The 27,761-nt window shown below is 37.0% G+C and overlaps 1 protein-coding gene and 1 pseudogene across 1 annotated transcript; one reads left to right on the top strand and one right to left on the bottom strand.

Annotated features, from left to right (window-relative positions):
* Nucleotides 1–881: 881 nt before the first annotated feature.
* On the bottom strand, nucleotides 882–10,650 carry LOC127425027 (porphobilinogen deaminase-like; annotated as a pseudogene).
* Nucleotides 10,651–15,623: 4,973 nt separating this feature from the next.
* LOC127424946 (coatomer subunit delta-like) lies at nucleotides 15,624–27,371 on the top strand. Its single transcript, XM_051670526.1, has 10 exons — nucleotides 15,624–15,789; nucleotides 20,250–20,513; nucleotides 20,813–20,992; nucleotides 21,337–21,536; nucleotides 21,790–21,954; nucleotides 22,626–22,791; nucleotides 24,097–24,244; nucleotides 24,359–24,467; nucleotides 24,703–24,907; nucleotides 25,124–27,371. Exons 1-10 carry the CDS (start codon nucleotides 15,787–15,789, stop codon nucleotides 25,211–25,213), a joined length of 1,530 nt encoding a protein of 509 aa, XP_051526486.1. The 5' UTR covers nucleotides 15,624–15,786; the 3' UTR covers nucleotides 25,214–27,371.
* The last annotated feature ends 390 nt before the right edge of the window (nucleotides 27,372–27,761 follow it).

Here is a 27,761-nt window from a genome sequence, read left to right as displayed (position 1 = left end):
TGTTGCCCAGTGTTCCAAAGTCCTCTTTTCAGATGAGAGCAAGTTTTGTATTTCATTTGGAAACCAAGGTCCTAGAGTCTGGAGGAAGGGTGGAGAAGCTCATAGCCCAAGTTGCTTGAAGTCCAGTGTTAAGTTTCCACAGTCTGTGATGATTTGGGGTGCAATGTCATCTGCTGGTGTTGGTCCATTGTGTTTTTTGAAAACCAAAGTCACTGCACCCGTTTACCAAGACATTTTGGAGCACTTCATGCTTGCTTCTGCTGACCAGCTTTTTAAAGATGCTGATTTCATTTTCCAGCAGGATTTGGCACCTGCCCACACTGCCAAAAGCACCAAAAGTTGGTTAAATGACCATGGTGTTGGTGTGCTTGACTGGCCAGCAAACTCGCCAGACCTGAAACCCATAGAGAATCTATGGGGTATTGTCAAGAGGAAAATGAGAAACAAGAGACCAAAAAATGCAGATGAGCTGAAGGCCACTGTCAAAGAAACCTGGGCTTCCATACCACCTCAGCAGTGCCACAAACTGATCACCTCCATGCCATGCCGAATTGAGGCAGTAATTAAAGCAAAAGGAGCCCCTACCAAGTATTGAGTACATATACAGTAAATGAACATGCGTTCCAGAAGGCCAACAATTCACTAAAAATGTTTCTTTTTATTGGTCTTATGATGTATTCTAATTTTTTGAGATAGTGAATTGGTGGGTTTTTGTTAAATGTGAGCCAAAATAATCACAATTAAAAGAACCAAAGACTTGAACTACTTCAGTCTGTGTGCATTGAATTTATTTAATACACGGGTTTCACAATTTGAGTTGAATTACTGAAATAAATGAACTTTTCCACGACATTCTAATTTTGAGATGCACCTGTAGTCATTCAAACACTATTGTATTTAAGTTCTTGAGACTTGGATAGAGAGCACATGGTTGAGTGTACAATGTTTTTCCATGTTAACAGCATGTCAAAAGGTCATACAGTTGGACTAGACACTCCAATGCAAGAAGTAAAAATAAAAGAAATTGGTTATCGAGCATCATTTAGTGTTCTGGCTGTTGTGAGAATGTCTTTGGCCCCCTTATTAAGGAGAAGATTCGCCAGATCCATCCCAAGTTTCTCAGCAGCATCAAGGGCTGATGATGATATATTGTTGGCAGTCACTTCAGTGTGTCTACACTCCTGTGCATTCTCATTCACCTGATAGATAGGAAAAAGAGTTAAGGTTGGTGGTTATTGTCACATGCGAGTCATTTTTAAGTATTCACTTAAAGTCTCATATTTGCCATCTTACAAACATCCAAACAAAACATCCTGTGTCTTACTTTATTGTCTATTTCCACAGATGTCTGCATAGTATCCATTAAGCAATCAGCTCCATCCAAACTATAAACCTCCCCAGTTAAATACAACTGAAACAAGGAAAGAGTTCGTTTTAACTCAAGCTGTACAAACATCAACAACACTCTGTGATCAGTCTGCTTTTAGTAAAGTAGCACAGTAACATGCCACTGAATGTTTGTAGAGTTCTTTATTGGTATTACCATGGATGCCTTCACTTTGGTATGAACAGCAACAGGCACACTGCAGCCTCCTTCCTAAAAGCAGAGGAAGACAGTAGTGTGAAAACCATAAAACTCTGCATGCTCTGCTATGTGTCACTTTAATTGCATCTTATTTCCACATAATGAAAGTGAATGGTGACTGAGGCTGCGTCCACAGAAGGAAAATAGAAATTCATACGGGTTTGCAACAACATGACAATGAGTAAATGAGGAAAGAATTTTCACTTTTGGATGAACTATCCCTTTAGATTTTTCAAATTTAGCACCTCAAACAGCTCTTATTTCAGTGTTTTCCAGGAAGTATGCAAGGGAACCCACCAGCTGCTTAAGGAAAGCTCTCTCCGAGATGCATCTCAGCACTGTGTCAGGATGGTGCAGGACAGACACCATTTCCAGAATGTCCTTGTCTGTGCTCTGACTTCCACTGCCAGTGCTCCCTTAGAATAAAAGGTATAATATACATAATATTTTGATATAATGACTCCTGACATTTGAAACATGCATAAGATACACTCACTGAGCACTTTATTAGTAACACTATGGTCCTAGTAAAGTGCCCGATGTGGTCTTCTGCTGTTGTGGCCCATCTGGCTCAAGGTTTGATGTGTTGTGCATTCTGAGATGCTATTCTGCTCACAACAATTGTACAGAGTGGTTATCGGAGTTACCATAGCCTTTCTGTCAGCTCGAACCAGTCTGGCCATTCTCCGTTGACCTCTCTCATCAACAAGGTATTTCCATCCACAGAACTGCTGCTCACTGGATGTTTTTGGCACCATTCTGAGTAAACTCTAGAGACTGTTGTGCGTGAAAATCCCAGGACATCAGCAGTTACAGAAATATTCAAACCAGCCCATCTGGCACCAACAGTCATGCCACAGTCGAAATCACTGAGATACATTTTTTTTCCCCATTCTGATGGTTGATGTGAACATTAACTGAAGCTCCTGACCCGTATCTGCAAGATTTTATGCATTGTACTGTGGCCACATGATTGGCTGATTAAATATTGAATAAGTAGGTGTACAGGTGTTCCTAATAAAGTTGTGAGTGTAAGTATACAGTATGCATACAAGTAGTTTCACAGCAGTTCAATTACAAAGCACGGTTCTATCTGCATACATGCAACATACACCAAAAAACTGGATTTTTATGGCTGTAACCATTGACATAAATTGTTAGACAGGTGTTTCCTTAGTGTTTGTTATGTGCAATGGCAAAACAGTCGATGTTGCAGCTGCAGGTGCTTCTTTTCTTGCATGAACAACAGTATGAACACCACAACAATAACTGCCAAGCTGCATGAAGGGTATAAACAACCTTGCATTTCAAATAATTTGAAGACATTTCAAATAGAGTACATGCACACATAATGCTATTTGCTGTGATGGTGCATGTTTACACACTTACCTGACCAACTGCATACATGCAATCTTCAGGGCCCAAAATCTGCAATGAGTTCATAGAACAGTTAATAGTTAAATTAAATACATTTCAAATATCTCTATAAACCAGGGCCATAACTACAATAGATGCCCACTACTCAGATTACTGGTTGGTCAATACGGGCTTTTCAATGGATGATTCTTAAATGAGAGAAGCTCGATTACACTTCCTTGTGTTTGACGCATGCATTAAGTGCAAGTGTAATCGAGCTTCTCTCATTAACGAAGCACTGAAGGAGACTGCTGAAAATTAGTTAAAAAGGAGTTACAGTTAGGTCAGTTTCTTTTCAAACACCATGGATAAAACCACTGGAGTCGTGTGGATTACTTTTATGCTGCCTTTATGTCATTTTTGGAGCTTGAAAGTTTTGGACCACTTTGACTTGCATTGTACAGACACAAACATTATATATCCTTGCAAATATCTTTGTTTCTGTTCCACATGAGAAAATCATACGAGTTTGAGATGGCATACGGGTGAGTAAATGATGAGAGAACTATCATATATGAGTGAACTATTCCTTTAAAATCTTGCTATAAACCCATGTTATGTCTCATCTAAAATACCTTTGTTGTTAGTATGGAATACAGCTATACTCTGTACACCATAATGATTCATAAACGGTTTGCTTTATTGACAGTCAAATGAAAACAGTTTTAACACTAATCATACCTGACTGATTCGGCTTTCCCAGCCCATACGTTTGAGGCCTGCTGCAGCTAGAATAATAGCGGCATAGTCATCTTTTTCATCCAGCTTCTTTAGACAAGTGTTTAGATTCCCTCTCTATAGTAAAGTCAAGGAAGAATGTTCTTGTACCATCAATAATGCTATACACAATATAGGGAAACATTTTAGTATAACAAACACTCAGGAAATATGTACTTGCTTGTTTTGGCAGTCTATAGAACAAAAGATAAAGCTGCTTACATTAATAATATATAAACATTCACAAACATAAAGCACAGGAAAATGCAGGATACAATATTTTCAAACTCCAGTTGAAGGAATCTTTTCTTCAGCTGAGCAGCTCTGCAAAGTGAACTTGTACCAATCACACTGCAAGTGAACACAGAGAGGTGTCAAAATGTTTTGAAACAAACGTTTCTGACAACTTTGGTTATATAACTGCAAAAAAGGCGGTCATAACATGACATCTATGACAGAATCTCCCTTTATTATTGGATCAGTCAATCAAATTCTTAAGGATTCATCCAACCAATTTGACATAGCACAGCATGAATAGACCGTTAAACAATGAACACTGAAGGATGCCCTTAAATAGACCTTACCTCTTCTCAGGAAGGCTGTCCAGGGTAAATCCAGCATTGTTTGGATGAAGCACCACAGCATCGAGAGGATTTTCACACCTTCACAAAGCAATACAAAGCATATCACACACAGCTCTAATAGGTTTTCCAAGTATATACTACTACACTAACCTGTCATTAAAATCTATACATGTATAGTTATTAAACACTGGGAAAGAATACAACTAAATATTTGTGAGAGTTCAAGATTCTAACTGAAGAATGGCTCCAATAGTAAATCCAGGGTGCAATGAGGTAGGTAAATCCTTAAGTGAGTGCACCACAATGTCCACTCTAGCAGTGAATAAACACATATCAAACAAATAAATAACAAAAATATCACCAACTCATAAACAACAGGAAAATGTTGTTCTATTGCACTGCATCACACTCAGATGTGTAGAATTGATGTCTTTCAATTTGTTACTTAGCATAAATGAATACAATACAAATTGGCTGAAAGGGGCGTATTTATGTAAATGTCCACATTGCCTCAATATATATGTGTCAATAAATCAAATGTCATTTTGACTGATGGTTTTTCAAACCTAACATGCTTCAAGATGACATATCAAAAGATGACTTGAACTTGGGCCAAATCTGACCATGCTAGCCACTGGTTCTTTTTATATAGAAACTGAAAGAAAAACTACTCAGCAATATAAATAGTGAACTTGGCTGAGATGTTGTGTTGGTAAGTAAAGGGTCAGAGGTTCAAATCCAGTCACAGCCATAATTGTTTTTTTTAGGATTCAGACAGAAATATGATTTTTAGGATTCCTCCATCGGGAGGGTTTAACCCCAACCCTCTACTGATCAATTTTTAAATGATTTGCCATTTTGAGGAGGAATCCACAACCAATAAAGTGGTTGTGCATTTCATTGTATTTACTTTATCACATGTGCTTAAATCGGTTTATCAGTACAAAACACATACTTACAGTATACCAAAGTTGTATCAAAAAGTCAACAAGGCAACAGTCACCACTGCCTCTAATGCACATGCCATTTTAAATGCCTAGTGGTGACAACAATTATTTGCCATTGGAGAGCTTTGAAAATCAGTCAGAGATCAGCATCAGAACAGACAGCATGTGTTTAATCTGATTGAGTAAATGTGTGCGAAACCATTTTGCTGAAGCAAAATGTCCAAGAGCACATGAGGTTGAGGTATCTGAAATGCCATATCAATTACACTAAATGTGTAATGATTACAGCACTTTATATCATAATCAACTGAACAACAGTCCATTTTTGTTTTCTAAAGAGGTTTCAAGGAGTGGAAACCTTAGTATAAGCTGACGTGAGTACAGACATTTTGGATCATAATCCTAAAAGAAGCTCAGTATTGATTGATCAAACTTACTGATTTCTCACAAGGGCATTCTCCAGCTCTTTGGTGAAGAGGCTCTTTTCGCCAATCTAAGAAAACCCAACACTGGTTTAATACATGCTTTTTTTCTGAGTAGAATGTAGAGCTGCACAATTAATCGAAAAATAATCGATATTACAATTACAGCTGCTGAAATTAACTAATTGTGAAGTGTCAATTACATCATTCAATTTAGATCAATTCCTGTAATAATAATAATAGTAAACTTTATTTTTATTAAGAGCCTTTAAAAGTAGCTTCTCATGGTGCTTTACACAGTAAAAACACAAGAATAATAAAAAGCATAAAAACAAATATAGTATAAACAAGCATATCAAACACAGATAATAATAAATCAGAATACAAAAATAAAAGAGTCAAGTAAAAGCTATCCTGAAGAAATATGTTTTGAGAAAAGATTTAAAAATTCCTAAAGTCTGTGCTTCTCTTATATCAGCTGGAAGTGAGTTCGACAATTTAAGAGCATAAGTAGAGAAAGCCCTGTCACCAATTGAACATAGAAGAGTCTGAGGGACAACCAAGAGACCAGATTGGGAGGGACGGAGATTATGTTTTGGGGTGTAAAGGGTTAAAAGCTCAGACAAATTCTCAGGAGCCAAACCATGCAAAGCTTTATAAGTGAACATGAGGATTTTAAAATCAACACGAAACCTGACAGAGAGCCAGTGCAAGGATTCCAAGATAGGAGAGATGTGATCACAAAAAAGCCTCAAGGACCCATAAGGTCCACCATGATGGATTTTCCTGTACAGCGAAAATGTGGGAAAACTTACAAAAATCTTCTTCTCTTGAACCGTACATCCAATTGACTTGAAATTTGGTATCCATGTGTAGAATTGATGTCTTTCAATTTGTTACTTAGCAAAAATGAATGCAATACAAAATGGCTGAAAGGGGTGTATTTATGTAAATGTCCACATTGCCTCAATATATATGTGTCAATAAATCAAATGTCATTTTGACATGGTTTTTCAAACCTAACATGCTTCAAGATAACATCACTCTGAAGTACCGTGCAAAATTTCACCTTGATATGTCAAAAGATGACTGAATTACAGCTCTTTGAACTTGGGCCAAATCTGACAATGCTAGCCACTGGTTCTTTTTTATACAGAAACTGAAAGCAGAAATACTCAGCAATGTGAATAGCTAACTTGGCTAAGATGTTGTGCTGGTAAGTGAAGGATCAGAGGTTCAAATCCAGCCACAGCCATAATTTTTCATTTAGGATTCAGACAGAAAGACATGTTTTTTAGGATTCCTCCATCGGGAGGGTTTAACCCCAACCCTCTACTGATAAATTTTTTAATTATTTGCCATTTTGTGGAGGAATCTGCATTGCTGCTTGCAGCTATATTTATTATTATTATTATTATTATTATTATTCTCCTTGTGCCCACATATCTCAAAAAGTCACCAATCAAACATTTTCTAATTTGGAACATTGATACTACAGGCCACTGGAAATGCCCACACCAAGAATGGCCCACATTCGCCCTTAGGGGGTGCTACAGGCCACCCCAAATGTCCCATTTTCAAAGTGATGGCATTTCCACCCCATTTGTCCAATTCTTCTGAAACTTAGTGTATATGCCTCATTTCTCATGGTAAACGAAAAAGCCTCAAGGACCCATAAGGTCCGCCATGATGGATTTTCCTGTACAGTGAAAATCTGGGAAAACCTACAAAAATCTTCTTCTCTTGAACCATAAATCCAATTGACTTGAAATTTGGTACCCATGTGTAGAATTGATGTCTTTTAACCCCAACCCTCTACTGATCAATTTTTAAATGATTTGCCATTTTGAGGAAGAATCCGCATTGCTGCTCGCAGCTATATTTATTATTATTTTAATATTTTCCCTTTTCTCCCCAGTTTGGCATGCCCAATTCCCAATGTGCCCTAGGTCCTCGTGGTGGCATAGTGACTCGCTTCAATCCTGGTGGCGGAGGACAAATCTCAGTTGCCTCCACGTCTGAGACCATCAATCTGCGCATCTTATCACATGGCTTGTTGAGCGTGTTACTGCGGTGACGTAGCGTGTGTGGAGGCTCATGCTATTCCACGGCAGTGGATCTCAACTGGTTTTGCTTCAGGACCCAGATTTTACATTGGACATCAAGTGACGACCCACCATAGAAAAAACAACAACCTGTATGTAGCCTGGGTTGGATTTTGTTTTATTTCACATAGTTTTGTTCATGGTTTTCAAGTATAAATGTATCAAGTGCCATTATTTGTGTTGTTGATGTCAATAACAAAAGATACCGGAAGTTTTCTCTTCCCCCTTTTAAACGTTGATGAGCCTATTTATTTTATGAGCCTATTATATTTATTTTCCAGTTTATTTCCTAATTTCAAACACCATTCTAACAGAACATATATTACACAAGAAGAAAACTTTGTTTATAATTTGCCTATTAGTCTTGGAGGTCTAGACTTTAAAGCCCTTTATGTATTTGCCCTTATGTTTACAGTAAAATAACATAAGCACAGGTGAGACCAGATGGCTCCCCATTACCATGGTTCAGTCAATGTAGCTAGTCTTTTAAATAATAATGATAATAATAATAACATTAAATTATAGAATTTATGAAAAAATAGGAGCCAAATCACATTTCGAATATTTTAATACAACTGCCACTGTTGTAATAAAAATATAAAATACAAAAGGTATAATAGATTCTACCTAACAGATTATTTAATATGAAACTATAACATTTTTGTAACAATATCACAGTTACTGTTACTACTGTAAAATCGTGAAACAGTTTTATGATGTGTAATTTAAATAAAAATAAAATAAAAATGATTATATATATATATGACCCAGTCTCAATAGACCTGCGACCCACTTTTGGGTCGCGACCCCCCAGTTGAGAAACACTGCTCCACGCTCAACTCACCACATGCCCCACCAAGAACGAGAACCACATTATAGCAACCACGAGGAGGTTAACCCAACGTGACTCTACCCACCCTAGCAACCGGGCCAATTGGTTGCTTAGGAAGCGTGACTGGATTCACTCAGCACGCCCTGGATTCAAACTTGCAACTCCAGGTGTGGTAGTCAGAATCTTTACTTGCTGAGCTACCCAGGCCCCCCCAGTCTTATTATTGTTTAGACAAAGAAAATTGTGAGTCATCCATGTTTTTATCTCAAAAATACAATTTTAAAGATATGAGACTGCCACACTATGGCTAGGTTTAGAGTGGATGTAGATCTGTGAGTTGTTTGCATAAAAATGATAGTTAAGACCACGTGATGTCAGTGTAGTGTCAAGTTTTTCTATTTACAAAATTTTTTTGTTCATGAATGCAAAAGACAATCAGAAAATCTGTTTAAATTAGTCTATTAGTATCAGAAACGACAACCTAGTATTTTAATATAGTTGTGTTGAACATTTTGTGTATAATTAATTCAAAATGTAATAAATTTGAAAACACTTGTTTTTTATGCAATAAAGCAATTCAGGAACAACTCTCAGCTTGTTTTGGATGTGTAGCCTACATAAATAATATGGCATGCAGTTGCCCCACAAAGTATTTTAAGCAATATGAATAATCGCAATTATAATATCAAGTGAAATAATCGTCAATTATGATTTTCGTCATAATCGTGCAGCCCTAGTAGAATGTAATATAAAGACCAAGTGTCTATGATTTACGAGATACATGTTTAAATGGTTAATGTAATAAAATCCACCCAACTTTTGATTTGGAATAAAACTAATCCATTTGATAGGTTATAAAGGATTCAGTCATCTTGAGCAGTACATAGCAGTTCAAAAGCATTTCACGACTGAAATTGTGGATGGATTTCTACCTTTGATAATGCAGTGTCCAGAATTTTGTCCCCTATTGTCGACATGGCAACTGAAATGCGCAGAAATGTTACAAAAAGACAAATAGGTTAACAGTTTGCACACTCATTCATCTCTTTTGATACAGGATTCAGCAGTGGAGAAGGGGTATGGATTACACATTCTCTGCAGACACAATCCCTCTCTGTTCTTAGACAAGCAGTGAGTGCATGAGGAAAAGAAAACAAAAAGTTGTATGTGTGTGTGTGTGTGTGTGTGTGTGTATGTATGTGTGTGTGTGTGTGGGGGGGGGGGGGGTAACAAAACAGACAAGTTCTACAGTTGGAAATTTATGTGAATACCTCAGTATTCTCTACTTTTCACAGCACAAATGCAATCTAATGAGATAGAACAGAATTTGTAAAAAAAAATTGGTCCACATGATTTTCTCACTAACCTATCTCTAGATAAACATCTGGATAAAGCTCTTTCAGTCTGCTGGCCACACTGTCTGTTTGGATGCGAGCCAGCTGAGAGGAAAACACAGCAACATATATTAAATATGTTGACAATGACATTTCATTAATGTCTTAAAGCCTTGATGCAATACATGAGGCAAATGCATGCATTACTTTGTCTTTAAATGTTGAGAACGCTGCTCTCAGAACAGAGACAAATAGATTCTCTGAGTTTTTAATATTTAACCTCAAAATATTGTTGCTAAGTGCTAACCTCTAGAAACCAATCTACTGAAATGTTATTTTCAATTATTAAGAAAAAGAAAGTTAGCAGCCACTCCCAGCAATCGCAATGGTGACACTGAGGATCGGTTTCTATCTGATCAGTGCACATTAGTTAACACAGCCATTTCCATTTAATTATCTGCCTTTTACAATGGTTTCTTAAAGTTACAAATCTAAATATACCCACCAACATTTCCAGTTTAATTTATACTGCATGTTTCTCTATTATCGACTTCACTGGCTCCATTGCTAATTTCATTTGGGGCTAAAAAGAGGAAATTTCTTAATATAATGTCCTATGTGGTTAAGAAGATCCAAAAATGTCATAATAAACCTTTAAATAACAATGTAAAAAGAATCAACTCTATTCGGTTAATTTACACCCTTAATGTACTTATTGCAAAATGGAAAATATGGTTAAAGTTTGTTATACTATATATTTATGTGAATGACCCGACATACTTTGCCATTTCCTTCCTGAAATAAAGAAAATATATTTCATATCAGTGCTGACTTCAACTCCTGCAAATGTCAACACCAAAATAAGCTTAACCAGACTCTCACTCCAATGTACTTGGATGGTCCTTCCATGTTATTTGCTAACATTTTTACTGTTTAGGCTGCAGGAAAAGATGTGCCCACTCCAAGGCCTAATGAATGAGGTATGGTAGTAGTAGAGGGTATTTTATCCTGTACAGCATTATTGTAATCACGACACCCTGTGTTTTCTGGGCACTGGGCAGTGCTGATAAACTAAAGGCGCCAATAATATGTTGCATGATATGTGTTGGCTGCTCAACCCCAGTTGGTCCAGTCGTTTCTAAAATGCTATTTAGAAAACACTTTAACAGAAGAGGCTAGAAGAGAAAGGTTGTGTGTGTGTGTGTGTGTGTGTGTGTGTGTGTGTGTGTGTGTGTGTGTGTGTGTGTGTGAGGAAACGTTTAAAATGCATGGCCATTCGACATGTGCTCTCAGAGACATTTTATGGTTATATTATGAAATACAAGTAACTAGACAAGACTATATATAACGAGATATTTTATTAAATTCCACTGAGGCACTGACAAGAATGACGTTCATATATCACGGCTGACTGCACTTGTTACTAGGCGATTGTTAAGCATGAGACTGGACATCACATCGTTGCTTAAAGTTTGACTCTCCAAAATCATGTAGCTCTATTTGTTTCACGAACTAGTGTTATCAACGTTTTATCGTCACGTGAAATGTTAACCACATGTTTCTAGATGCGCCTACTTATCTAACCGAACTCTTCCAATCCACCAATAGTAAGACAGAGCGGTTGAAATTGTAGTTCAACGAGCCAATGAAAGATAACCATATCCTACTCCCGTTTAATCGTGTACAGGAGTTGCACTTGAAAAATACTAACGTTCCCAGACATTTCCACTGGAAATGGAGCAGTCTGCAGCGTAGAACGTTCCCGATTTGTATCATCAATCATTTTTACTCGTTTATGCAACAGTTTTGGTTATGTGACTGACTCCAAAAATACTTAAATGCTAGTACCATAATTGCGCGCGTGACCGATTTATATCGCGTGACTTAGACGGGAACGATCCTTCCGTGTGCCATGAACTTGTTTGGGTAGGTTGAAGCTCATCATGCAACGTTGTGCATACATATCCTGACGACCCGAAATTTCCCGATTCACGAAACATTCTTAAGATAATGTTTTTCTTAACTAGTATTTTCTTGTTATTTTCTAACTTAAAATGTTAAGAATATTTTGCATATATATATATATATATATATATATATATATATATATATATATATATATATACTTTTTTTTTCTTAAACCGTTAACGTTTACAGCTTGATACCTTAAACGAAAATGACAAATAATGAAAAATGTAAATTAAAATAAAACCTAAAAACAACCATACGTTCTGTTTCGATTGTTACACAAAAACCTCCTTGCAACGTTATGATTATGATTGACGGAAGATTATGGTTATAAAAGTAAAATATAAAGATGACAGGAATTGGTTCCCATATGTTAACGTTAAGGGAACGTTCTGTGTTTGTTGGGATACGACCTTCCTATTATTTTCTTTATGTTAAGTGCTTTCTTTACTTTTAGCTTAAAGGTATATACCAGGTACAATGCCTAGGTTATTATAGTTTTGGGTTTTTAAATTAGTTTTAATTTTTATTTCGTTTTCCATTTCAAATGATTATTTAGTTTAGTATCAGTTATTTTACCAACTGTGTTTGTTAGTTTTCGTTTAGTTTTTCAAATAATTATAGTTTTTTATTTTAGTCTGTCAGTATATTTTATTTTTTATTTTTATTTCTATTTCTATTGCAGTTAACACAGATGAGTAAATGACTTGGCAGGGGACATCTTTGTGTAATGTTCTTTAAATTAAACGATTCCCTATCCAGTCCAGATTCCACATAGGTCTAGATAGTGTATAGCTAGGCTGACACCCAACATGGTAAAAACAACCAAGAAGGACTTACAAATGTGGAGATACAAATCACTGACACCTTTATTAGGAACACCTGTACACTATATTATTCATGTGATTATCTAATCAGCAATCGTGTGGCAGCAGTGCAATTCATAAAATCTTGCAGATTCAGGTCAGGAGCATCAGTTAATGTTCACATCAGCCATCAGAATGGGGAAAAAATTTGATCTCAGTCATTTGGACCATGGCATGATTATTGGGGCGTGATTGTTGGTGCCAGACAGAATGTTTTGAGTATTTCTGATGCTGCTGATCTCCTGGGAGATATTTTAGTTCTGCAGTTCTACAGTTTTGCGGAATGCACAACACATCGAACCTTGAGGTGAATGGGCTACAACAGCCAAAACCATGTCGGGTTCCACTTCTGTCAGCCAAGAACAGAAAGCTGAGGCTTCTGTTCTTGTCTGACAGAAGTGGAACCCAACGTGGTCTTCTGCTGTTGTAGCCCACCCGGCTCAAGGTTTAACATGTTGTACATTTTGAGATGCTATTCTGCTCACTACAGTTGTACAGAGTGGTTATCTGAGTTACCGTAGCCTTTCTGTCAGCTCGAACAAGTCTAGCCATTCTCCCATTGACCTCTCATCAACAAGGCGCTTTCCTCACTGGATGTTTTTTGTTTTTGGCACCATTCTGAGTAAACTGTAGAGACAAGTGTTCCTCATAAAGTGGTCGGTGAGTGTATGTATCCTTTTATTTTTTGAGCAGCAATGGATGATGTGATTAAACAAACTAATCTATTTATCTTGAAACATTGAGCAAATAACCGAATGTGGGCACATGCACATGAAACTCATGGCCAGTAGATGGCATGTTTGCGATGCAACAGATGGAGACTTTAAAAGAAACATGCACAAGTCAAGTATTAAAAATGAAAACGAAAAATATTTTGATCAATTCTATTTCGTTTTATTAGTTCTGAAGCAATGCATTATAGTTTCAGTTTAGTTTTAGTGTCTTACAAAATGTTTGTTTTAGTTTTAATTTCGTTTTTCTATTTTTATTTTTTTCGTTTCAGTTTTCATTTCAGTTAACTATAATAACCTTGTTCAATACAAGTTAAGCTCAATCGACAGCATTTGTTATATAATGTTGATTACCAAAACATTAAAAAAAAAAAGGCAATAATCGAGGTTACAGTAACACGTACAATGGAAATGAATGGGGCCAATTTTTGGAGGCTTTAAAGACAGAAACATGAAGCTTATCATTTTATAAAAGCACTTACATTAAGGGAATATTCCAGGTTCAATACAAGTTAAGCTCAGTCGACAGCATTTGTGGCAAAATATTGATTATTACCACAAAAATTAATTACGACTCATCCCTCCTTTTATTAATAATAATTAAAAAAAAGCAACAATCGAGGTTACAGTGAGGCACTTACAATGGAAGTGAATGGGGCCAATTTTTGGAGGGTTTAAACAGAAATGTGAAGCTTAAAATGTTATAAAAGCACTACATTAATTATTCTATTAAAACTCAATTTCAGTCGTGAAATGCCTTTGAACTGCTATGTACTGCCCAAGATGACTGAATCCTTTATAACCTATCAAATGGATTAGTTTTATTTCAAATTAAAGGGTGGATAAAGTTGGGTGGACTTTATTATTTGAGCTGTAAAGTTGCTTAAATCGTCATTTTTACAGTCGTTTTAGGGTTTGTTGACATTACATCGTCATGGCAACAAAGTTGTAATTGGCTATAACTTTACACAGAAAAGGTTAGTAAGCAATTTTATCACACAAAATCATGTTAACATGCATATTGTTTAGGTCTTATGGCTATACTTTTGAAAAAGTGAGTATTTTGATGTTTACGGATTGGCCCCATTCACTTTCATTCACATCCCCACTGGAACCCAGATTTTTGCTTTTTTAAAGAAAAGGTGGAATGGGTCGAAATAATTTTTTTTGGTAATCAATATGCACAAATGCTGTCGATTGAGCTTAACTTGTATTGAACCTGGAATTTTTCTTTAAGAATATTTTTGCCCCAGGTGTTTTGGTCACCCTATAGAATTTAGTGTGTACTGCTGACATCGCAACGTTATGGTTATTTGAAAATTGTTTTGATAAAGCATTTTACTGCAAAACGGTTGATAAATTAATCACAAGTGCACTGGCATTTCTATGTAGTACCTCTGTTAATTTAAAATAAATACACACTTGATCAAAATAATGGAATGTAATCCATTGATCTGACATGTTTAAAGGTGCACTCAGTAATTTTTTCCTCATTAAAAAAAGTTTAATTCCTAAAGACACACATTTCAATTTTGCAATATACGTAGGAAATCACAACCACTCACATTAAAATGAAGACTCCAGTCATATCAGTAACCTTATAAAAGCTGTTTTATTCTACATGGAGAGGGTCCGCACATGGGGGCTGCCATGTTAGAATCACATGACCAGCTGAATACTACTCACTCAATCTCAGTAACCCTCCTGTTATTTGACACTTTCACTCAATGATTAAAGTAATCATGGCTGACTGTGAATACTAAATTTCTACAATGGCATCTGAAACTGAAAACTATTTATTTTAAATGATGCTGCATCTAAGCCGCTAGGTGTCCGTTTGACACAAAGACAAAAGTTACTGAGTGCACCTTTAAGATACTCTGAATGAGATCGTATATGTCAACTGACATACAGCAACTGAAGACACATAGGAAAGAAAGAAGTCTGTATGTCATGTCACGTGATTCCATCGAATACAAAGTGAGCTAAACGTATACGATGCAAGTGAGTATTGGTTATCATTTGCGGTCTGCAGAAGTCTGAGGGTTGGTCTTTGCTGAGCCGCTGATGTTGGATCCTCCACATATGTTGCGCTGCCCTTTTACCCCGATGACGAGCCGCTTCCGGTTGGAGACGTGGCTTATACTTCTGCCATATTGAGCCGCGGAGCAGTGCACTTGCACAAAAATACCTGTTTTATTTATCACACCATAGCATTTATACAACAAAACAACAGCCATCGAGAACATTACACGCGGGAAAGATAACAGACACTGAAAATGGTGAGTTCAGGTTCATTCGTTCATGGAAACAAGTTATTTTCACGATGGGTTCCGGTTTTTTACTGGAGAGTTTGCTGCTAGAGTAGCTAATGATATGAATCGCAGGCTCATTTACTGACTTAATATCCATTTACATTCAACTGGAACGTTGAAATTGACGTTTTGTGAAGTTGTAAGGTAACGCAGTGAAAATGCCCGAGTGTGAGTAATGTCACTTTTTGATCTGTTGTGAGTATGAAGAGCAGTGAGCTAGTGAGTGACAAATATTCATTGTACTGCAGGCCTTTGACATACCAAGTCAGCTTTTCTTTACGTGTCAATAATACATGCATTATGTAAATATGTGATTAATACCTGTAGGACTCTAATGTAATGGGTTAATCAAAAATAGCTAGTACACATGATTTGTAACGTCAGTTGTTAGTGGAACAATTAGGCGAAGAGTAACTTATAGAAAATATAACAACTGGCATCAATTTAAACGCAGTTTATTATTATTATTATTATATTATTTTCTTGCTTGCTTTTCAAATCTGCTAGCTAGTCTTTTTCTTATGTCATACTAAATCAATTGGGGTACTTTGGAACAGATTGTTCCATGGCTTTCATATAAAGCTTTGGTGAATTGAAATTTGTATTCATTACTAAGAAGACAGAGCATCAGAAAGAAAAAGCCAAGTTACAAACCTCTTAGGTGGTTTATTTTTACTCTAGGGAACCTGCAGAGAATAAGTGTAGATAGAAGCTGCATTGTGTGTCAAACTGTCATTTCTTACCTGATATTTTGTAAATTCATTTTAAATCTAAAAGTTTCTGACAGAGTTAGATGTATCATACAAACGCAGATTTCTCTGTGTTGCGTAATTTTAAAAGCTTATGTTGTACAGGGTTCCATTGTAATATTTTGATTTGCATCGTTTTCTATCCAGACATTCAATCATTTACTGCAGTCTATGTTAAAGGAGAAATGTGTAATATATTTTACTGTACTAAAGCATAAAATTATCATAAAATATTAAAAGAGATTTAGTTAACATGCTAAGTTGAATACTGTCTTCTCCGAAAACTATGCTACAGCCAGTATATTCTACTTTGAAATGTCCCTTCCGGGCCGGAATTTGTGTTTGTGATCCCGCCCACTGCCCATTTCCCAATTTCGACTCCCCGGGTTGCCAGATTTTAAACAAGTTTGCGTGAAAACACAGCGTGCTGCAGCCATGGAAGCTAGCAATACATCTAGCTAACATTGACAGAGTTATAAAAACATTGCAAACATATACATTAGCTGATCAACTTACAATGTAAGGCTCGTCGCTTGCCATTGTCAGTTTGCTCGTTCCTGTAGCGTGTCATCAACCTGGCAACCCGTGTGAGCTTCGAATCTGGGGAGGAGGGGGTGGGGGAGACAACGCTCTCCAATATTTTGAATTTGGACTGCAGTACCCATTTTAAACGCTTGATGTCAATGTCACATATTGCTCCTTTAAGTGTTATGATTAAGTGGGAGATGACTCCCTCAATGCTGTCCTGAAGAAATGTTTATTTTTTTGTAAGGGGTTAACAGCTGTGTTGAAGTTAAGTTGAAGTGTGTAATTTTGGCGTCAAATGATTTTTCTTTATAGTCCTTATGCCTAAAGCCCACCCCTAAACTTAACCATAGTAGGGAGTCATTAGCCTCGTTTCGACTATGGTGCCAAATGAGAGTGTGCTAGTGTGCGACAGGGCCAGTTGCATTTCCACTATCACTTCCGGAGCTTAATTGTGCCTCCTCGGTGCCAGTGGCCTTTGGTCTGCCAATTACCCTTGGGCCAATTGGGAATTGAGGTGGGTTCAAGGTCAAAGGTGGATTTTTGCTGAGTCAGGTCAGAGGTTTCAGCACCAAGATTCTCATTACCCAATTTTTTTATATCTAGCTACCAGCTTATCTTAACAGATCAACGGAGAATTGAGAATTCACAGAGTAAAGGCTTGGTTAGATAACAGGTGCAGTGCATTGAATCAGCCCCTCCAAACTTTACTTTTTTTTTTTACAGAGTGTCTGTAGAGCTGTTAGGAGAGGTGGAGGATTAGCTGCAATATTTAAAGAGGTCTTTCAATTAGGGCTGGGACGATTCATCGACGTCATCGATTTCAGAAATACGGCGATTTGCATAACATGTGTCGGCGCGTCGCAATGGAGTAATTAAAATGGCAGCGCCCAGTTTAAGTATGGATTCCCCCGAAGAGCAAGGTGCAGCTAAAAAAAAAAAAAACAAACTCACCTACGGTCATCTAAAGCATGGGAGTATTTTAGCCAGAGGCCCAACAATGTGGTGCTGTGTAAGCTACGCAAATTGGAAATGGCTTATCACAGCAGTACAACCGCCATGAACGAACACTTGACGCGAAAGCATCCCAGAGCGCTTTGTCAAGACGGCATCAAGGCAGCACCGTAAGTCCTGTTTACTTTTTGTCCCACCCAAGCATGACATATTAGTATTACAACATGTGTTTCTGTTAGTAGTAGTCACTTTAAATTTATTTTCTAAATGTTTCCTCATCGCCCCCATGTTAAAAGTAATTTCTGCACCGCTGCTAACGTAGGGTGACCATACGTCCTCTTTTTCCAGGACATGTCCTCTTTTTCGGACCTTAAAAAAAGCGTCTGACCAGGATTTCTACATTTCTTTTAAGAATTTTTTTTAGATTTCTTTAGTTGCATTATGATGTGCATCTGGTCTAATACTTCATTGTGTGTGCGTGCATATTTGCATTGTTTTAAACCCTCTTTGTAAGTCCCGCCTTCTCACACACCAATTGGTCGATTATAAGAGGCTTGCAGCAACTATTGGCCAAATTCCTGCCTGTCAATCTCTCCGTGAACGCGCGAAGCGCTGTTGTGTTCAGCATCAAACAGTTGCTTGACAGTAGCAGCAAATGACAGTTGAGTGGAAACAATGCCCAAACGAAAGTGCAAATTTACAGAAGATTTGCAAAAAATTCCCATGCTTTCGTCCAGGTCGAGATCTGTGGGAAGCAGAATGTATGACATGTAAAGCTGGCACTTATGTGTCAGTTGCTAATAAAGATGCAAGTGATTTAGAAGCATACATTAGCTCTGCGAAGAATAAAGGGTCAGCAAAAGGTGAAAGTTCATCAGGTAAATTAACGGACTACTTTTTGCGACCAGGTAAAATTATCACATTGCTTCATTTTCCATGGCCATTCAAAATAATACTAATAGTTAATGAAGGAACACTCATGGCATCAAATCAAATTTTATGGACATGGAGATTCAAAAGAATGTTGGACATTTTTACTTATATATTTATGTTATGCTAATAGTGTCTTTTTCACTGTATTAAAGTTTGCATTCATAGTAACACTGTTTTTTGTTGCAGAATAAAGTGCACACTTTGTTTCTTGGAAATTTGTTTGTGTTTAAGAGAAGATGATTTAATAAAATATTGAAATATTAATGAGACAAGTTTTGTATATTTATTTTGGGTTAATTAATTGTTATATTAATCAAGTAATAATGATAAAAAAATCTTTAGATTAATCAACTAATCGGAAAAATAATCATTAGATTAATCAATTAAAAAAATAATCGTTAGGTGCAGCCCTACTTTCAATGCAAGCAAGTGTCACTTGGTGATTACTAGACCTTTGACTATCTAAGTATTGTACAAAAAGGTGCTCCACGCATTCTATTTATAATTATTTATAGGCCTCCAAAATACTCTCCTGGCTTTGATCTTACTGAACTGTTATCAACAACTTCCTCTAAATTTGACTGTTTTGTTATTGCTGGGGATTTCAACATTCTTATAGATTATTCTGAACACAACACTGCCAAAGTACTCCCTTTTGATCTGACTCAGCATGAAGATGGACCCACCCACGATTGCGGACACACTCTTGATCTGCTCATTAGTTAAGGTCTGAAGAACATTTCATCCACTATTATTAAGGACGTCGCGCTATCTGATCATTCTAATGTATTTCCACATTTCAGAACATAATGATGCGTGAAATCAAGCTTGCGTTGCAAGATGCTTCTGCATTCATGTACTTGTGTAGAGTTTATTTCGGGGCTTAAACTCAATTGGCAGCATTTGTGACATTGTTGATCACCACAAAAATTTATTTTGACTTGTCCCTCCTTTTCTTTAAAAACAAAAATCTGCGTTACAGTGGGGCTAATCCGTAAACGTTAAAACACACGTTTCAAACTAAATCCTGTATTCCTAGTAAATGACAATGTAAATAACTGAACAGCTCAAATTATAAATCAACATGGTCAAAAATTCTGTTGATTGAGCTTAACTTATATTAAACCCAATTATTCCTTTAAGTAAAACATCGAAAGTGCAGCAGACACGATAGCTCAACTTTGTATTCTCTATGCTCCTCTCTGAAGGTTACTTACTACGAAGTTTGAATTGTCTCACCAAGCTCGTTGAATTACCTTACTATAGGTGCTGTTGGCAGCAGCGGTGTGCACCAAGGCAGGAAAAGCCCTGGTGTCACGGCAGTTTGTGGAGATGACACGGACACGAGTTGAGGGTTTGCTGGCTGCTTTCCCCAAGCTGATGAACACCGGCAAGCAGCATACATTTGTGGAGACAGAGAGTGTGCGTTACGTCTACCAGCCGCTGGAGAAGCTCTACATGGTGCTGGTCACCACCAAGAATAGTAACATACTGGAGGACCTGGAGACGCTGCGTCTCTTCTCACGTGTGGTATGAAAGGAACACATTAAATAAAATTCTTTACATTTTATGGAGACCACTGCTAAAACTGCAGACACATAATTAAGTTTTTTCATCACTTGCGTATTTATGGTTTACCTCAGTGTTAACTTTTACTAGCCTTAAGCAAAATTAATGTAACTAACATTTTTATACATTATGAAAATTGATAAGATTTGTTTTCCCCTGCTATATTTATAGCTTATTTTGTTGATTTCACTATATAAAATTAAAGCTTATACATGAATGGAAGCTGATTTGATTGTGGTCACACTTCTACTCTTTGTTAGATTCCTGAATATTGTCGTGTCCTGGAGGAGAGTGAGATTTCTGAGCACTGCTTTGACCTTATCTTCGCCTTTGATGAAATTGTCGCCCTCGGTTACAGAGAAAATGTCAACTTGGCCCAGATACGGACATTCACAGAGATGGACTCTCATGAGGAAAAGGTGTTCCGCGCTGTCAGAGAGGTAAGAGAGAGAGAAACATTTCTTGAGAAAGATATATGTGGCAGGCTCCAATCTGCTAGATTTGCTTAGCTCAGGTGCAAGTGCTGATGCAAAGGAAGAGGATCAATAAGTTCATAACGCTCACACAGGAAGATGCTCAGCATGCAGTGTTCATAATTAAAATGCCTTTTATAGGCTTAATCCCAGTCATTCGTTTGCCTGTCTACTCAATACAGACATGTATTAATAACATATTGGGAAGAGGTCTCGGAGGACACTTTATGTTTCAAATGCAGTAGTTGGTATGTAAATTACTGTACATCATCCTTCTCTCTCAGCTGCTCATTTTATAATTTCTCCCTCAGACGCAGGAGCGCGAGGCTAAGGCAGAGATGAGACGGAAGGCTAAAGAGCTTCAGCAGATACGGCGTGATGTCGAGCGGGGAAAAAAGGGGCCAGGCTTCGGTGGGTTCGGCAGCTCGGGCATGAGCAGCAGCAGCACAGCCATCATCACAGACACATTGATTGAGCCTGAGAAACCCAAACCCATCCCTGCACCTGTCAGGTACACTCCCATACTGTAATGGAGAAAAGCTTCACAGTATTTTTGGCCAGTTGGTGATTGTTTAACCTTTTCTATTTGAAAGGAATTAGCTACACAAAGTCTGTTCTATATAATTATTTTGTTGATTGTTTAAGCAGTTATAGTTCTAATTTGACTTTTTTTTTAAAGAAATAGTATTAAGCAGGACTGACAAAAGTTGTTTTTTATATTTGTAAGAAAGGCTAAAGACTGTAGTTATGCAATTTTGTTTTAGGTCCAGTGGACCAAGTAAAGCACTTAAATTGGTTGGCAAGGGTAAGGAGGTGGATGACTTTGTGGACAAACTCAAGTCAGAGGGAGAGAATATCATCTTGTCTGGCACAGGCAAAAGACCCTCAGATGCATCCAAATCTCTACCTGCTCCAACCCACACAGAAAGGTAATGATATGGGGCAATTCCAGCATTATGGACGGGACTTTTGAAATCAAAATGTGAAATGTAATTTCTCAGAGAAATTGCTAATTTCCAGTATTTTTAATTATTTGAATGTGTAATCACAAACAGGAAATAAACTTGCGTTATGGATGTGACAAAAATGGACATGACAGACATTTCCTTGTTTTGTGGATGTATGGTTGTTTTAAAAATATTGCTTTAGTATTGGTTCCAAATGTGTGGTGAATTATGTAGTTTTCTTAAATTGGTTAGCATTTCAGTACAGTGAATTATAGACCTTTTTGTTCCTTAGCAAAAAAACTTGATTTATCCATGGTTTTTCCTTGACATTTCCATGGAATTGATAGTTGTTGTTTTTTTAATGCAAGACACATACAATGAAAATCATGTTAAGTATAGTCAACATTGCATTATTGGGCTGTATTTAAAATAATGTAAAAATAATCCCTGTTTATTTCACCAGGAAACCTTTATTACATTACAAAGCCCATTTGTACATTTGTTATAGAGCTTTTCATGAGACTTTCTAAATAAGTCATACAAGGAAGTGGTTTTCAACAATTTGTACTTTCTACAGATACATAAACAGTAGATAAATTGTCAGTTTTTTGCATAATTTCTCAGCATAATCAACATTTCTGTGTAATTTTCAGTGTGCACCTGCGAGTGGAGGACAAAATCACCTTGACATGTGGGCGCGATGGTGGCCTGCAGAACATGGAAGTGCTTGGGATGATTACTCTCAGAGTGTCTGACGAAAAGAATGGGCGGATTAGGCTGCTTGTCAACAATAATGACAAGAGGGGCGTTCAATTGCAGGTGAGGTTTTCTGGCTTTAAGCCCTCAAAAGGTATTTTAATGCCTAGACCAGTTAAGGAAGCTATATTAATCTTTGCTCGCCTTGGAGCGAAGTTTGGTGGCACTGTTAAAGACAGGATTTAAGGTACATCAAATATAAAAGATCAGAACATCAGGCTCTGACAAGGATGTTCATCCACTGAACATTGGGACACATGACTCAATCATCTGCGACATAATGATCTTGCGCATTGAAACACAACTGGTACTAATCAACAACATCGCTGTGTAAAAGATACTGTTGTGCATTTTCATTGTAGATATTCAAGCGAACAGTGTAATTATGAAAGATAAATTACATTAAAGGTGAAGTATGTAACATTTTTTATGTAAAAATACATTCTACTATCCCAGTTTATTGTTCATTGACAACTTTAGGCATTTGTGCGTTTACCTTCTCCCAAAAGTATAAACACCGAGCCTCCCAGGCAATATCAAAACATTGATGATTTTGAGCAGCCCGCTCAGCTCCGTCCATCCCTTTCTAGCTCAACCTGTAGCGTTAGTTTGGGGTGTGGCTACTTGTTCAGCTGGGGGAATATAAACATTATGGCAGATGTAAGAGGAAAAGAAAGTTAGCTTTGTCTACAGATGTTAAAGCCAAAATTTTAAGACTTGCTAAAAGAGACAGAGAAGGAAGTAAAACCAGAGTGGGCATTGCATTTACAAGGTGGCTCTGGCAAATGGGAGCGCCAATAACGAGATCGCTGCACAAGTCGTAAATAGAGCTGTTCAGCTGTGATGTCAATCCAGCGAACATGGAAGTCTTAATTCACCATGGGTTCCCTCGGGATTTTCCTATGGGTTTTTATAATGGGGTTTTTCAACTTGTGTTTAAAATAAGGTCTGGGGTAAACATTATTTGGGGATATGTTAATTTTGAAGCCGCCATTCGATTTAAAAAAAAAAAAAAAAAGTATGTAATTCAATACGGCTTCAAAATTCACATTTGAGGTATGAAAGTGTGTAATTTATGTTGTAGAACAAAATATCCACATATCGTCAAGTAATGTTTACCACAGACCTTATTTTACTCATAAGTTCAAAAACCCCATTATAAAAACCCATTGGAAAATCCCGAGGGAACCCATAACCAATTGTCCTCTGGGATTTTGGACTACAAGCTGAACAGCTCTATACATTGCCAACTCCAATAATAATAGGGAAGAAAGAAGAAAATGAATATTAAAACTATATAAAAAAAGTTGAAAAAAGCATTTTAAATTAACTGAGTTTCTAACTCTCTTCCAACCTCTTCACCTGTAGACTCATCCCAATGTGGACAAAAAGCTTTTCACAGCTGAGTCAGTGATTGGTCTGAAGAACCCAGACAAATCCTTCCCTCTGAAAAGTGATGTGGGTGTGCTCAAATGGAGACTACAGACCACAGATGAATCTCTTATACCTCTAACAAGTCAGTTCTGAACATCTGGTTTTCATATTACCAATAAAAGTTACAACGTATGTCTCACCCGTAATGTCACATGACCCGTGTAAATTAATATATGTCTGTTTTGTCTCTGTGTAGTAAACTGCTGGCCCTCTGAAAGTGGTACTGGCTGTGAAGTAAACATTGAATATGAGCTACAGGACGAATCTCTGGAACTCAACGATGTAGTCATCTCTATTCCTGTACCGTGAGTACAAGTTGATTTTATTTTTTTGGACCCCTAACGTGTGTATGTGTCTTAGGAGTCACCATATTCATATTAACCAGCAAGATTTGACACCTTGTTGTATTTAGGTTGACATTTTTGTTTGCTTTGTTGAAGCAAATCCCATCTTCAAGTCTTAAGTACATTTATGTCTCCTCTTGATTGTTTGGCATGTGTTACTTATATTTTTGTTGTTGTTGAAATGATCTTATTACAGGTCAGGTGTGGGAGCTCCTGTGATTGGTGATCTAGATGGAGAATATCGTCATGACAGCAGACGGAATGTTCTGGAGTGGTGTCTGCCTGTGATTGATGTGAAGAATAAGACCGGTAGCCTTGAGTTCAGCATACCTGGTGAACCCAATGACTTTTTCCCTGTCAGTGTCACATTTGTCTCCAAGAGCAACTTCTGTGACATTCAGGTAAGACAAGGGGTTATGAAGCATATTTCTTAAACCGACCTTGGTTTCAAGCAGAACATGGAACAGAAAGTCTAATAAGAGACTTGATCTCAGTTCTGATACTTTTTAAAAGACACCTCAACTTGTATCAGAATATTTAAACTCACTCACTTTTTTTCTCTCTGCCTGTTTCTCTTCCTCCATACCTTCGGCTCTGTTCATTTTCTCTCTTCTCAGGTCACCAAGGTGTCTCAGGTGGATGGGGACAGTCTGGTTCGGTTCTCCACAGAAACATCATTTTTGGTCGACAAGTACGAAATACTGTAGAAGGAAACATCACTAAAGCAATTCAACCCAACTTGACAGAAGAGCAGATAAATGGACTGAAAGCATTCATATAAATACAAGATTGGAGAGACATGCAAATGGAGGGCCGATGCAATCTTTATCATCCATGGCAGTACTTTAACAGGATTCTCCTTTTTTTCTTCAAAAAACAAAACAAAAACCATTGTTCTTTTGGCCCTTGCTGGCAGTATTAGCTGTACTTGTACCAAATTTGTTTAAAAAAGCAAAAACAAAAAAAACAATCATGATGACAGTGAGGTTTGGGGCTTAAATGGGGACTGTATCAGAAAGAGGGTGTGGGCAGGTGGGGATCTATTTATTTAAAGGTATCGTGGCAGTAATAAGTTACATCTCACTGATACGCTATGGGTATAAAATTGACAGTTGATATAACTCCACTGTAAGGGTAAAGTCAGGTTGCTTGTGTCTTTCTTTTCTGTTTGTAAAGTTTAATTTTCCTTGTGCCCTAAACTAACTTTTTTGAAACACTAGAAGAGAGTCGAGGGCTTCTTTTCTCCTTAGTGTGACTGATCCCCTGTTGTTGTACCTTGCTTGTAATTACCTATTAGTCCATATCTTGAAATAGACTGTAGTCTTTGTTTTATCATTCAAGCCTTGTTGTTTTCCAGAAATATATATTTTTACTCATGTTTCAATCTGTTGACATGTTAAAGAACTTGGATTTTTTACTCTTGACTAGCTCGGTGTTCTCCTGCTTTTAAATCAAGTTGTAGTGTAGTAATGTCAAGACTTTAAAGGGATAGTTCACCCAAAAATGAAAACTGTCTTCATTTACTCACCCCTGTGCCATCCCAGAACTGTATGACTTTCTTTCTTCAGAAAGAACACAAACTGAGATTTTTAGAAGAATATCTCAGCTCTGTAGGTCCATACAAGGCAAGTGAATGGTGACCAGACCTTTCAAGCTCCAAAGATCGCATAAAAATAATCCATGTGACTCACGTGGTTAAATCTGTCTTCAAAAGCGATAAATATTGATCCGTTTCTCACCCACATCTATTTTAAACATTCTGAAAGTGAAAGTGGAGATTTATAGTAAAACAGCATTGCAATATTTATCTGTTTCTCACCCAAAGTGATTGCATCACTTCAGAAGATATATATTAAACCAATGGAGTTGTATGGATTACTTTTATGCTGTCTTTATGTGATTTTTGGATCTTCAAAATTCTGGCCACAATTCACTTGCATTGTATGGACCAACAGAGCTGAGATAATTTTCCAAAAATCATTGTTTGTGTTCAGCAGAAGAAAGTAAGTCATACACGTCTGGGTTGGCATGAGGTGTGAGGAAATGAGAGAATTTTCATTTTTGGGTGAACTTTGTTCCCTGATATCAAAATACGAGATGCCGAAAAATGTCAATTTGATAAATTCAGATGGCAAAACATCTAGAGCCATTGAATACTTATTACAGTGACTAGATTTGATTTTTATAATAATGTGATGAATATTACTAAGCTGAAAACATTGGAGGCAGAGAAAAACGATGAATTTTAAAATGTTTCCTGTTATCTAAACAGCATGTATTGTTAAACGTTGCTTAAAGTTCAATCTGGTTCATTTCATATTTTGTATTGAAGCAAAAACTACAGGTTCAGACTTTGACTTTGCTAAAACCTACTACTAAAAGGCAATCTGCTCACCCTCCATCTGAAATGTTTTGTATTTAGATAGTGGAGGTTCAGGACCTGTCTTTTGACTGTCAGTGATTGTAAATAGGTTTTCAGGAAGGGACCTCTGGTCTCCGATCAGCATTGAGTGATTCCCAGTCTGTCAAGCCATCAGCCCAATCTTCAATCTCAAATTAAACCCCACATAACCTCACTGAAAAACAATTGAAGAGGTCTCCCTTTATCTATTTCTTCCCAATAATGTATTGAATGCCTCTGCATAGTTTGGTTAGGGGAAGGGCATATTAAATGTTTTTGTTTATCTTTTTCATTGTTTTTTGTTCATTTTTGATGGCCTCATAATGTGGATTGGGGAAGGTAGAAAGACACCGGAGTTAATGTTTTGTAATCTTGTAAAATAATGAATAAGGCATTCAAGATGAATAACATTCCAATGTAAACCTTTAACAAAAATCATTAAAGAGTTTACAAAAACCCTTTGAGATTTGTGTGCATGCAATAAATACTTACTCTTTGAATGGTTATGGTTAAACAACCTTGAAAGTTTGTTACTTTATTTGGTCTAAAAGACTGAAAAATGTGCAGTTAGTGCACCAGCATTTGTATTATGGCTATGGTTGTATTATAATGTCACATTACCTTTAAACCAGGGTGGAGAGTGGATGGCAGATTTTTATGAGCAAGGATTATTTGTCAGAATTGTCCTGGTATTTACAAACCAGTGATCAGTTCATATTCTGTAATCCCATAAAAGCGTTCAATGATTTTGTATGAAAACTGTCTTCAATATTGTATTTTTCTACAATTTATTACTTAAAATATCTGTTGCACAAAATAATTGTTTGAAATATTTGTATATTACATTTTTGCTG

The sequence above is a fragment of the Myxocyprinus asiaticus genome, chromosome 3 (genome assembly GCF_019703515.2).
Source record: "Myxocyprinus asiaticus isolate MX2 ecotype Aquarium Trade chromosome 3, UBuf_Myxa_2, whole genome shotgun sequence".
Lineage (NCBI taxonomy): Eukaryota > Metazoa > Chordata > Actinopteri > Cypriniformes > Catostomidae > Myxocyprinus > Myxocyprinus asiaticus.
This window is presented reverse-complemented; position numbering and strand designations above follow the sequence as displayed.

Bases quoted from the DNA above. Each gene is read 5' to 3' on its own strand.
- LOC127424946 (XM_051670526.1), top strand. The intron at 21,537-21,789 runs GTACACTCCCAT...ATTTTGTTTTAG, and splicing joins CCCATCCCTGCACCTGTCAG to GTCCAGTGGACCAAGTAAAG. The intron at 24,468-24,702 runs GTGAGTACAAGT...ATCTTATTACAG, and splicing joins GTCATCTCTATTCCTGTACC to GTCAGGTGTGGGAGCTCCTG.